General features: G+C 37.9%; 1 protein-coding gene across 1 annotated transcript in view; it reads left to right on the forward strand.

The window, feature by feature from the left end:
* Window positions 1-13962, forward strand: part of LOC115115645 (complement C3-like) — a 73561-nt gene that overhangs the window by 14217 nt on the left and 45382 nt on the right. The window contains exons 5-12 of the mRNA XM_065013564.1: window positions 2836-2927; window positions 4522-4607; window positions 4724-4811; window positions 7563-7674; window positions 9000-9123; window positions 9631-9746; window positions 11741-12094; window positions 12189-12386. Of these exons, the coding sequence (XP_064869636.1) occupies window positions 2836-2927; window positions 4522-4607; window positions 4724-4811; window positions 7563-7674; window positions 9000-9123; window positions 9631-9746; window positions 11741-12094; window positions 12189-12386 (1170 nt within the window). The remainder of the gene's footprint in view (window positions 1-2835; window positions 2928-4521; window positions 4608-4723; window positions 4812-7562; window positions 7675-8999; window positions 9124-9630; window positions 9747-11740; window positions 12095-12188; window positions 12387-13962) is intronic.

Consider the following 13962-nt stretch of genomic DNA (forward strand, 5'->3'; position numbering starts at 1 on the left):
TTTTCAGGTAGAGATACCTCACGAAGCAACTGCTCTCTATCCCTCTTGATTTAAGCGTTCTTCTGTCTCTTCTCTGTGTCTGCCCCACACAGACCGGACAAGAAGAAGCGCAATGGATTTTGGTCTTCGTAGTTAATTACCACATTTTTTGCACTAAACTATGGATACTATTAGCCTGTTGGAAACTACAACTCCCTACTACATCGCTCAGATCGGGCTTAATCTGATTTACAGTGAGCTCTAAAAGTATTTGGACAGTGACAAATTTTTGGTTGTTTTGGCTCTGTACTCCAGCACTTTGGATTTGAAATTATACATTGACTATGAAGTTAAAGTGCTGACTGTCAGCTTTAATATGAGGGTATTTTCACTCATATCGGGTGAACCGTTTAGTCCCCCCATTTTAGGGGACCAAAAGTATTGGGACAAATTCACTTATGTCTATTATAGTAGTCAAAAGTTTAGTATGTGGTCCCATATTCATAGCATGCAATGATTACATCAAGCTTGTGACTCTACAAACTTGTTGGATGCATTTTCTGTTTGCTTTGGTTGTTTCAGATGATTTTGTGCCCAACAGAAATTAATGGTAAATAATGTCATGTGTCAGTTTTGAGTAACTTTTATTGTAAATAAGAATAGAATGTTTCTCAACACTACATTAATGTGGATGCTACCATGATTACGGAAAGTCCTGAATGAATCGTGAAAAATTATAAGTGAGAAAGTTACAGACCCACAAATATCATACCCCCCAGTTATGCTAACCTCTCACCATTACAAGCAAAACATTTTTTGGGGGTATGATATTTATGCCGGAGTAGCTTTCTCACTCATCACTATTCATGATTGATTCAGGAATTATCCGTAATTATGGTAGAATCCACGTTAATGTAGAAGTGTTCAGAAGCATTACATTCTATTCTAAGCATTCTACATCCCTGCAGTCAGCATGCCATTGCACAACATTTTAGAGAAATACGCGTTTTGTGCGTATGGAAAATGTGTCTGGGATATTTTATTCCAGCTCATGAAACATGGTACCAGCACCTTACATGTTGAGTTTGTTCAGTGTTACATGAATATCACGACACAATTGTTCTGATCTCTGAACAGTTCTGAGCTCATTGTAACTGTCGGCCTACATATACAGTGGGGAGAACAAGTATTTGATACACTGCCGATTTTGCAGGTTTTCCTACACTTACAAAGCATATAGAGGTCTGTAATCTTTTATCATAGGTACACTTCAACTGTGAGAGACGGAATCTAAAACAAACATCCAGAAAATCACATTGTATGATTTTTAAGTAATTCATTTGCATTTTATTGCATGACATAAGTATTTGATCAACTACCAACCAGTAAGAATTCCGGCTCTCACAGAACTGTTAGTTTTTCTTTAAGAAGCCCTCCTGCTCTCCACTCATTACCTGTATTAACTGCACCTGTTTGAAATCCACACACTCAATCAAATAGACTCCAACCTCTCCACAATGGCCAACACCAGAGAGCTGTGTAAAGACATCAGGGATAAAATTGTAGACCTGCACATGGCTGGGATGGGCTACAGGACAATAGGCAAGCAGCTTGGTGAGAAGGCAACAACTGTTGGTGCAATTATTAGAAAATGGAAGAAGTTCAAGTTTACGGTCAATCATCCTCAGTCTGGGGCTCCATACAAGATCTCACCTCGTGGGGCATCAATGATCATGAGGAAGGTGAGGGATCAGCCCAGAACTACACGGCAGGACCTGGTCAATGACCTGAAGAGAGCTGGGACCACAGTCTCAAAGAAAACCATTAGTAACACACTACGCAGTCATGGATTAAAATCCTGCAGCGCACGCAAGGTCCCCCTGCTCAGGCCAGCGCATGTCCAGGCCTGTCTGAAGTTTGCCAATGATCATCTGGATGATCCAGAGGAATGGGAGAAGGTCATGTGGTCTGATGAGACAAAAATAGAGCTTTTTGGTCTAAACTCCACTCGCCGTGTTTGGAGGAAGAAGAAGGATGAGTACAACCCCAAGAACACCATACCAACCGTGAAGCATGGAGGTGGAAACATCATTCTTTGGGGATGCTTTTCTGCAAAGGGGACAGGACGACTGCACTGTATTGAGGGGAGGATAGATGGGGCCATGTATCGCGAGGTCTTGGCCAACAACCTCCTTCCCTCAGTAAGAGCATTGAAGATTGTTTGTGGCTGGGTCTTCCAGCATGACAACGACCCGAAACACACAGCCAGGGCAACTAAGGAAGGAGTGGCTCCGTAAGAAGCATCTCAAGGTCCTGGAGTGGCCTAGCCAGTCTCCAGACCTGAACCCAATAGAACATCTTTGGAGGGAGCTGAAAGTCCGTATTGCCCAGCGACAGCCCCGAAACCTGAAGGATCTGGAGAAGGTCTGTATGGAGGAGTGGGCCAAAATCCATGCTGCAGTGTGTGCAAACCTGGTCAAGAACTACATGAAACGTATGATCTCTGTAATTGCAAACAAAGGTTTCTGTACCAAATATTAAGTTCTGCTTTTCTGATGTATCAAATACTTATGTCATGCAATAAAATGCAAATTAATTACTTAAAAATCATACAATGTAATTTTCTGGATATTTGTTTTAGATTCCATCTCTCACAGTTGACGTGTACCTATGATAAAAAATTACAGACCTCTACATGCTTTGTAAGTAGGAAACACTGCCGATTTTGCAGGTTATCAAATACTTGTTCTCCCCACTGTATATTGTTTACCGGATCAGCTGGTATAAGAATAATTTCAAGGTGCTCCTTAAAATATTTTTATAATGTTAATTATGTTATTTTCTGCTTTTCAACAGAGTGTTGATGGCACTATAATCTCGCAGACCAAAATGAGTCTGAGTGTCGATGGACTTTTTGCCCACCAATTTTTGCTCCCAGATATCATCAAGTAAGATTAATCACCTTTGTGTGTGTCTGTGTGTGTGTGCGCAGGGTTATAAAGTACTTAAGTAAATATACTTGAAAGTACTCCTTAAGTCGTTTTTTGGGGTATCTGTACTATACTATATATATTTTTGACAACTTTTACTTTTACTCCACTACATTCCTAAAGAAGATAATGTATGATTTACTAAAATTTTCCCTGACGCCCAAAATGACTTGTTACTTTTCGAATGCTTAGCAGAACAGGAAAATGGTTCAATTCGCACCTTTTCAAGGGAACACCCCTGGTCATCCCTACTGCCTCTGATCTGGCGGACTCACTAAACAGAGAACACCCCTGGTCATCCCTACTGCCTCTGATCTGGCGGACTCACTAAACAGAGAACACCCCTGGTCATCCCTACTGCCTCTGATCTGGCGGACTCACTAAACAACAAATGATTTGTTTGTAATTTATGTCTCAGTGTTGGAGTGTGCCCATAGCAGCTATCCGTAAATATATATATATATATATATATATATATATATATATTTTTTTTTTTACAAATTATGCCATCAGCTGTTGAATCTTATGTTCCTACAATGTTAAGTTTGCTGAAATTAAACGTAGTTGACAGTGAGAGGACGTTTCCTTTTTTGCTGAGTTTATTTTGCTGGGTGACTTTCACTTTTACTTGAGTCATTTGCTATTAAGCTAACATGTGGAATTTTAAGATGGTCATACCAAAGATCATTTAGCTATTATATTTTCAATTTTAAAACCCCTCAAGTTATAAAAAAATACATTAAAAAATGATTGTATGCAACATGGAATTTGGCATTACTGATATTAGCCAATAGAAACACATTGAATAACAGAGTCACCACATGGGAAAACAGATAGTCCCCACCAAAAAAATCTAAAGGAAGTATGTTCTGAAGTATCTTTCCTATATCAGAGATATAAGATCAGGAAACAAAAAAATATATATTTTTCAAAATATATTTATCCCCTTATTTTAGTGCCTAAAATATCTCAATTTATACTTCCATTAATTTTTAAACTGGTACCTGGACCTTCAGATTAGGCTTGTGGGCGTCCTAGTGCAAAATGGAGAACCCCATCGTGTTCGTGAGAGTCTCAGCTTTCAATAGAGTGGTCATTGTAGGCAAAAGCGTTTGTACGCTACAGATGTGTTCGTGAGAAAACACGATTTTCGGGATGTCTTGTGTTTTGACAAACACTGCTCTAGCTCTGCCACCTTTCACCCCAGATGTGGAAGGGCAATATTGGCGGATGAGATGGATTGAGACGCAACCCATGCAAAAAAAAAACATATCTCTCACTTAAACAGACCGATTTTTAGGGGGATTTTTTTGTATTATGTTAATTCAATTTCCCGCCGTGCGCAACCATTGTATGCCAATGGTTAAGGGTATCTTTACTTTTACTGAAGTATGACAATTGGGTAAATTTTCCACCAGTGTGTGTCTGTGCACCCATGAATGTGGCCAAAAAGTGTTCCATTTATTTTGTTACTCCACATTGCAAATGTGAAATTAGAAGTGTAACATTATTTACAATGTGTAAATAATCTCATGTATTCTATTCCCTTCAGGGAGGAAGGAACGTGGACCATCGAGGTGAAATTACAGAGTGAACCTGACAGGGTCTTTAACACCTCATTTGATGTGAAGAAACATGGTGAGACATCCATTCAAACACAACAGTATAGATTATCCATCTAACGGCAGGATTTTTTATTTCATTTTTTACTGTCCGCTGTCATTATGTCATTGTATTTTTTGTTGTTGTTATAGTGTTGCCAACATTTGAGGTCACATTGAAAACCAGGAAGCAGTATTTACATGTTCTGGACAAAGACTTTCAAGTGGATTTAGAAGCTATGTGAGTTTGAAAACAATATCCAGCCTGGGGTGCTTGATCTGATGCCCTCTGGGAAATGTATTTTATTTGACATTTAATTTAACAGATAGTGAGCGAAGATGATAATGGGGAGAGAGAGAGGTTGTGTCAAAGGGCAGTAGGTGAGATTTGAACCTATGCTAACACTGTAGATATGTCAGAGGCTAATATACAGTGCATTTGGAAAGTATTCAGACCCCTTGAATTTTTCCACATTTTGTTACGTTACAGCCTTATTCTAAAAATGTGTTAAATTGTTTTTTTCCTCATCGATCTACATACAATAACTGATAATGACAAAGCAAAAACAGGTTTTTAGAAATGTTTGCAAATGTTTTTTTAATAAAAACTGAAATATCACATTTACCTAAGTATTCAGACCCTTTACTCAGTACATTGTTGAAGCATCTTTGGCAGCAATTACAGCCTCAAGTTTGCTTGGGTTTGACGCTACAAGCTTGGAACACCTGTATTTGGGGAGTTTCTCCCATCCTTCTCTGCAGATCCTCTCAAGCTCTGTCAGGTTGGATGGGGAGCATTGCTGCACAGCTCTTTTCACATCTCTCCAGAGATGTTCGATGTTCGGGCTCAAGTCTAGGTTCTGGCTGGGCCATTCAAGGACATTTAGAGACTTGTCCCGAAGCCACTCCTGCGTTGTCTTGGTTGTGTGCTTAGGGTCATTGTCCTGTTGGAAGGTGTACCTTCGCCCCAGTCTGAGGTCCTGAGTTTTCATCAAGGATCTCTCTGTACTTTGCTCCGTTCATCTTTCTCTCGATCCTGACTAGTCTCCCAGTACCTGCCGCAGAAAAACATCCCCACAGGATGATGCTGCCACCCATGCTTCACCGTAGGGAGGGTGCCAGCTTTCCTCCAGACGTGACGCTTGGCATTCAGACTAAATAGTTCAATCTTGGTTTCATTAGACCTAAGAATCTGGTTTCTCATGGTCTGGGAGTATATTAAGTGCCTTGGCAAACTCCAAGCGGTCTGTCGTGCCTTTTGCTCAGAAGTGGCTTCAGTCTGCTCACTCAAATTATCATTTTTTTTTTTTTTTTAACTGTTGTCATCTTTGTCATCATGGAGTATTGTGTGTCGATTGTTGAGAAAATGTTTATATTTAATCTATTTTAGAATAAGTCTTTAACGTAACTTAATTTGGAAAAGGTCAAGGGGTCTGAATACTTTACGAATGCACTGTACGTTTTATATTTAAATAATCTGGTCAACGGTCATTTCAATTCTTGATATTTACCCCATTGATTTAAAAAAAAAAAAAAAAACTTGCCATGAGCTTAGCACACATTTCTTTCTCCATCATAACCCAAAATAAGTCTTTACAACAATATGCCATTGATAATATCTTGAAATAAACATTGTTAATATTGAAGTATACATTATATAAAGCATTGGAATTGTATTGACTTTAATGAAATTCTATAATAAATAAAACATTGACATCCTATAGTATTTACTCTATTTCAATTTTAATTCAAGAAGTAAATCTCAATTGACCCTTCACTAAGCCCCTCCCCAGACCTTTGGGAAACTAATTGCAGTGCCCCAATAGATACCAACTCTTGTCTAGTCCGACACCTCGGACAAGCTTATGTTTAAATCGCTTGAAAGCTATGGCAAGAATGGAGTTTCCTTCAAAAAAATAAATGTTTAAATTACTAAATAGTTGAACAGTACATGTTGTGGAAAATCTTGAGTCAAATATTTACACAGATACCGGAACTTGTGAATTCAATTTAGACTTTATTACACACGTAACAGAGCCGAGCCCTTCCATGGAAAATATTAAATTCTCATATTACAGAGTCCTGCCTTTATAGTATTCTGTCTTTGCATAAAGTATAGAGTCCCCTCCCTCTATATGAAAATAGTTTCCCTTGACCTTTCTCCACCATTATCTTTTCATCTCAATTTCTTGCTTGTTAACGCCCACATCTGACAGCTGTATAGGTTATAATGGTAGCGGGGTCCTGGTCCTATATGTTCCATTCCTTATATAGCCATTCTGTCTCTGCTCTTCAAAGTGGACAGCCTAGATGCTGCTAATAATGGAAATGTAATCATAGGCATGAGTTTTGCTCCTACATGCACCAGAAGTACTTGCTCCTGTGATTCCTGAAATGCAGAGTCTGTTGGAGTATTTTTGGAATCCAAAATTATACTTTTGTTACATTGCTTGCTAAGTCAGCTGGTTATCTAGCTAGCTCCCAGTCTCATTGACCTCCAAACATTTCAAACACTAGCTAGCTAGCCACTTAATATAACTTGTTTTCTCAAAATGTATGTTAGCTAAGTTAGCAATGCTATGAATACAACTCCCATCTGCTGTCAACATCTGGATACGATTAGAGAGCACTAATTAGCTCCTAAGTTGTTATAGCTTTGACTGCATGCATGCTGAAGGTGAATTCAGAGCAATTCAGTGGCTAGCCACACGACAAACATAATTTGACAAGGTTCCCGTGAATATATTGTAATGACAGTCCACCACAACATAAGCAAAAGTTTCCTGATTAGCAAGGGGTAGTCTGTGTTTAATTTCATTGTGTATTATAAACACAGTTTGAGATCATTGGGGAGGGAATTTCGCCAATGGTTGAATGGGGAATTGGGTTTCCCGGGGAAATGTTGTCTGAGGTTGCAACAGTAACTAAGGGCGGCGGAGCTTAAGCGAAGATTCAATTTCATTTATAACACTGCTACACACTTGTTTCTCAGGTACTTCTCTGGAACAGAGGTTGTAGGCTATGCATATGTCATGTTTGGATATGTGTGCAAAAATGGCCCGAAAATCCAGTTATCCACCTTACTACAAAGGCACCAATTACAAGTAAGTTTTTCTTGAACTGTGCTTTACTGATGAAGCCCTTACAGCAAAGTTATTATGATCACTGGAATGTTTCCACAAGGTATGTTATGTATTATTTGGCAGCATATTATTGATCAAGTAATTGTACAATCTCTCAGCAATTCAAACTCAAATTCAAAGCAGTGACTTAGGGCAGGATTTACAATGCCATGATAAAGTATTGCCCCCTTTCTGATTTTCTGTGTTGTTGCATATTTTGATACTGAATGTTTTCAGATCTTCAACCAAAACCTAATATTAGATAAAGGGAACATGAGTTTACAAATAACACAAAAAAGTATACTTATTTTATTTATTTAATTAACAAAGATATACAACACACAATTTCCCTGTGTGACAAAGTAATTGCCTCTTTACACTCAATAACTGGTTGTGCCACTTTTAGCTGCAATGACTCCAACCTAACGCTTCCTGTAGTTGTTGATCAGTCTCTCACGTCGCTGTGGAGGAATTTTGGCCCACTCTTTCATGCAGAAATGCTTTAACTCAGAGACATTTGTGGGTTTTCAAGCATGAACTGCTCGTTGGTAGACATTTGGTGAAAACCAAACACTGCATTCCACAGTAAGAACCTCAAACCAACGGACAAGCATGGTGGTGGTAGTGTCATGGTTTGGGGACGGGTTTCTGCCTCAGGACCTGTACGACTTGCCTTAATAGAAGGAACCATGAATTCTGCTCTGTATCAGAGAATTCTGTGGGAGAATGTCAGGCCATCCGTCTGTGAGCTGAAGCGCAGCTGGGTCATGCAGCAAGACAATGATCCAAAGCACACAATCAAGTCTACATGAAAATAGCTAGAAAGCAACAAATGTAAGGTTTTCGAATGGCCTAGTCAAAGTCCAGACCTAATCCCAATTTAGATGTTGTGGCAGGATTTGAAACGAGCAGTTCATGCTTGAAAACCTACAAATGTCGCTGAGTTACAGCAGTTCTGCATGCAAGAGTGGGCCAAAATTCCTCCACCGCGATGTGAGCGACTGATCAACAACTACAGGAAGCGATAGGTTGCAGTCATTGCAGGTAAAAGTGGCACAACCAGTTATTGGGTGTTGCATACCTTTTGTTTATTAAATAAGTATGTAATTGTTATGTTATTTGTTCACTCAGGTTCCCTTTATCTAATATTGGGTTTTGGTTGAAGATCTGATAACATTTAATATAAAAAATATGCAAAAGTAGAGACAATTAGAAAGGGGGGAAATACTTATTCACGGCACTGTACCCTTAGAATACTGATTTGTCAATATTCTACATTTAACCATCTTTTTGATTTTGTCTCTCAGACAGGGACAACCACAGCCATACTGACAGTTGCTCAAATCATTGCTGCCGCTAAAGACGTTAATAGTATTGATGATATCCTTGAATGTTCTCTCTATGCAAGAGCTACTGTCTTCACTAGCTCAGGTGTGGTAATACCTATTGTGAATGCTATATGGATTCATCCATTCATATCTATCAGACCAAGGTCAAATACTTATGCAAAATACTTCAAAATTCTTGAAAGTATTTGAGGTGTGCTTGAATTAGCTTTGTGTGTGCAATTTTGGAGCTACTCTATTGGTTCCATGGAAAACTAAATCAAGCACAGCTCAAGTATTATATAATCATTGTTGTGTGTTCATAATCCCTTTATTACTGTTGCATGTTCAGTTTAATAGATTTTTTTTTAAACAACATGGAAACACTTATTAAGGGTGTCTTTGTGTTTGGACAATACATAATTCAAAGAGCATCTTCAATCCAGCCTGTGATGGGCTGTTCTACTAGTGACTTTTACTAGTGACACCCATCTTTTTTTCAGTAAATATACATAAGAGCATTTGGAATGTGTATTTGACCCTAATATCCACAGACTATATTTGTTACATCCCATATAACACCTTGTTTTCTCCTGGTCCGTCTCTTTCCTAGGCAGTGACATTGTAACAGCAGAACTCACAGGCATCAAAGTGGTTAAATCTCCTTACTCAATTTATTTTACCAAATCTTCCAAATTCTTCAAGCCAGGCCTACCATTTAATCTTCATGTAAGTTGCATACGTCACAAGGGTAAACTTTTGTCTTTAGAAAGAAGCAGAATTATACCCTTACCAAGTCCTTAAATGTATATTGTATGTTAACTCTAAAAAATAAAAAATAGAAACAACACATTTACTTATTATATGCCTAGCAAACACTTTACTTGACACCCAGCGTCATAACACGTTATGACACTGTCATAACCATGTTATAATATGTCATAACAGCCTACCTGTGTAATTACCTGTTATAATATGGTCATAACACTGTCATTACATATTTAGACCTGTTGTGACATATATTGCATTATTATATGGCTGGTTATGACACCTACATATGAGTGTAAAAACCCACAAAACCTACCACACAAGTCAAAACATTCCGTTACACCATAGCCTACGTATCAACAGTATGTTTGTTATATATACTTTTTAGAAATTTACCATGTTAAATTATAATTGTAATTGTGCAAACATTGATGTCAGACATGCACCTACCCCAATGATCTGCTGCTGATGACTGGGATGAATGCAGGAGCAGGACAACAAACCCTCTTTCTGACTGATGACTGATATAGGGCATGTATGTGATAGGCCTATCTGGGTTATATGGTTATGATGGTCATAATGCTTCTTGACATTAACATAAAGTGTATTTTCTTAGTCCAAGTAAAAGTGACACATGATGGTCATAATGCTTCATAACAGGATCATGAAGTTATTTAAAATACAATGAAAAAAGCGTGACTAATGAATTCATTACATCAAAAACTAAAGATTAAAAAGACAAACTTTCAAACAAAAGGGAACTTATTGTCAGGGGAAAAAACTAATTTGAATAACTATGGGTTTTGAGACTTATGTAAGTGTCATAACCAGCCATAAAATAACACAATCTATGTCACAACAGGTGTAAATATATGGGTCATGACAGTGTTATTGTGACGCTCAATGAGTGAATAGGTGTGGAGTCAGGCGCAGAGAGCAAAGGATGCGGGAAAAACACGCTTTAATGTCCAGAAATAATCACAGGAACAAAAATAGTATACCAAACCAGGTATAACTACAGAACAAAAGTACCCTATCGTGAAAAATAAAAGGACAGCGAGAAACCCAAATGAAAACACTAACCACTCTAACACATACAGATGAACAAGCCCGCACAAACAGAAGCGGGCTGAACAAACTTAAATAACCCCACCCTAACAACCAAACAAGGAACAGGTGAAACCAATTAGACAAAACCAAACGAACACAGAACAAAGGATCGGTGGCAGCTAGTAGACCGGCGACGACGACCGCCGAGCGCCACCCGAACAAGAAGGGGAGTCACCTTCGGTAATATTCGTGACAGTTATGACCATATTATGACATGGTTATGATCGTGTCACAACTTACACTGGGTGTCAAGTAATGTGTTACCTATGTTTATTTCTCTTTCAAATATCAAGGAATATATTACTTTCGCAATAAAATTGTGTTTTCATGCACTTTAATGTTGCTAAAACTTCACTCTGAAAAAGTTAACTGGGAGCATAGTTTTTCTATATTTAAACACATACTGTATACTTTCAGTATATTATTGAAGTATACCAAATTATTCTACAAATTAGACCGTGTGTGAAAAACATACATTTTCAAGATAATCGCTAAATAAGAGAAAGGACACTTTTATTTGTTATGTATTCTGTGTATGCATAAACGATATTATTCAAAATATTAAAAAGAATACATATGAACAAAAAATACACTAAAAGTAATCTATGTTAAGACATGAAGTACATATAAACCAAAAAAGTTCAAAAACACTTATTTAAATAACATTTCATGGACTTATTATTTAAGCAAAATGATACATTAAAGTACAGTATACTTTTTTTTTATTAACTTCATTTACATAAGGGTAACTCAAGCACATTAACACAAACGGTCATGCAACCTTTCTCACACTCATGCCCTCTCAACCCCTGTTAAACACACCCTCTCTCTTTCTCTCTCTTCAGGTGTACCTGACTGACACTTCTGGCTCTCCTGTAAAGGGCATTGAAATAGAGCGTGAGGGACTGAAATACTTCACAGACAGCCACGGAATAGCTGTCATCACCATTAACACTGTTCGCACAGACAAAACAAAAAATGTCCAAGTGACAACCGCTGTCTCTGGTTTACGTGATTCTAGTCACCAGGCACGAAAAGATATCACACTTTTAGCATACGAGACAAAGACAGTCAAAGAGTACATCCACCTTTCTGTGGACAAATCTGTTGTGAAGAAGGATGAGTCCCTCTACGTTTCCGTCAACTTCCTTGGAGAAAATGGGGCCCAGGTTTTTCAACAGCATTTCATTTCATACATGGTAAAACAACTGTAAATGAACAAAGTTTTTCTTTATCGTTTTGCAATTCTATATTTTAGATTTTTATTACAGTCCGGTTTAAATGTTATATTAGGTGGTCAGCAAAGGGCGGATCATTGAAATGGGGAAGTGGAATTCAAAGGACAAAGCTCTCCTCAAAGAAACCTTGAAAGTAACTCCAGACATGCTCCCTTCCTTCCGCCTGGTGGCTTTCTACATTGTGCCATTGCAAGGTTATCACGTGGTGGCTGACTCACTGTGGGTGGACGTGGAGGACCAGTGCATGGGACAGGTAAACTCTAAACTATACGTTTTTTAACAATATACAGTGAGCTCCAAAAGTATTGGGACAGTGACATATTTTTGTTGTTTTGGAATTGAAATGATACAATGACTGATGTTAAACTGTCAGCTTTAATTTGAGGGTATTTCCATCATATCAGATTAACTGTTTAGAAATTACAGACCTTTTGGTACATAGTCCCTCCATTTTAGTCGGAAATTTACGTACACTTAGGTTGGAGTCATTAAAACTCGTTTTTCAACCACTCTACAAATGTATTGTTAGCAAACTATAGTTTTGGCAAGTCGGTTAGGACATCTACTTTGTGCATGACACTAGTAATTATTCCAACAATTGTTTACAGACAGATTATTTAATTTATAATTCACTGTATCGCAATTCCAGTGGGTCAGAAGTTTACATATACTAAGTTGACTGTGCCTTTTAAACAGTTTGGACAATTCCAGAAAATTATGTCATGGCTTTAGAAGCTTTAGAAGCTTGTATTTCAAGGCCTACCTTCAAACTCAGTGCCTCTTTGCTTGACATCATGGGGAAATCAAAAGAAATCAGCCAAGACCACAGAAATAATTGTAAACCTCCACAAGTCTGGTTCATCCTTGGGAGCAATTTCCCAACACCTGAAGGTACCACGTTCATCTGTACAAACAATAGTATATAAGTATAAACACCATGGGACCACGCAGCCGCCATACCTCTCAGGAAGGAGATGCATTCTGTCTCTTAGAGATGAACGTACTTTGCTAACAAGAGATTTGTGGAGTGGTTGAAAAACGGGTTTTAATGACTCCAACCTAAGTGTATGTAAACGTCCGACTTCAACTGTATATTTATATATGTGTATATATACATGTGTATTAAAGTAGTAAAAAGTTAAGTATTTGGTCCCATATTCATAGCAAGCAATGACCATCAAGACTGACTCTACAAATGTGTTGGATGCATTTCCTGTATGTTTTGGTTGTGTTTCAGATTATTTTGTGCCCTATAGAAATTCATGGTAGATAATGAATTGTTTCATTTTGGAGTCACTTTTATTGTAAATAAGAATACAATATGTTTCTAAACACGTCTACATTAATGTGGATGCTACCATGATTACGGATAATCCTGTAGGAATCATGAATAATGATGAGTGAGAAAGAGGAATAAATATCGTACCCCCTGTCGTGTCTTTGGCTATGCCGGATTAAGTGATATGACATGCTATTCTATAAAATAATTTCTCCGTAATTAATATCACCTGATTGAGCTAATCATGTAAATGTAATTAACTAGAGTCGGGCACCACAAAATAATAAACTCTTAAAGAACTAGTAATATTTTACATCAATAGCAGTCAACATTAATCTTTATCTTACTTCAGTCTCATAATCTGAAAGTTGTAAATTATTTTATCTGCATTGATTACAAATTACGTCATAAAGGAAAACGGCCCTGGCGGGCGGAACAGATATGACAGCTGGTTACACAAAGGAAAAGGGGCTGGGTTGAGTGAAAGAGCGGGAAAACAGGAACAAAGGCGAAGCTGTGCTATCGTAAATACAGTATCTTATGCATTATA

The sequence above is a fragment of the Oncorhynchus nerka genome, linkage group LG9b (genome assembly GCF_034236695.1).
Source record: "Oncorhynchus nerka isolate Pitt River linkage group LG9b, Oner_Uvic_2.0, whole genome shotgun sequence".
Lineage (NCBI taxonomy): Eukaryota > Metazoa > Chordata > Actinopteri > Salmoniformes > Salmonidae > Oncorhynchus > Oncorhynchus nerka.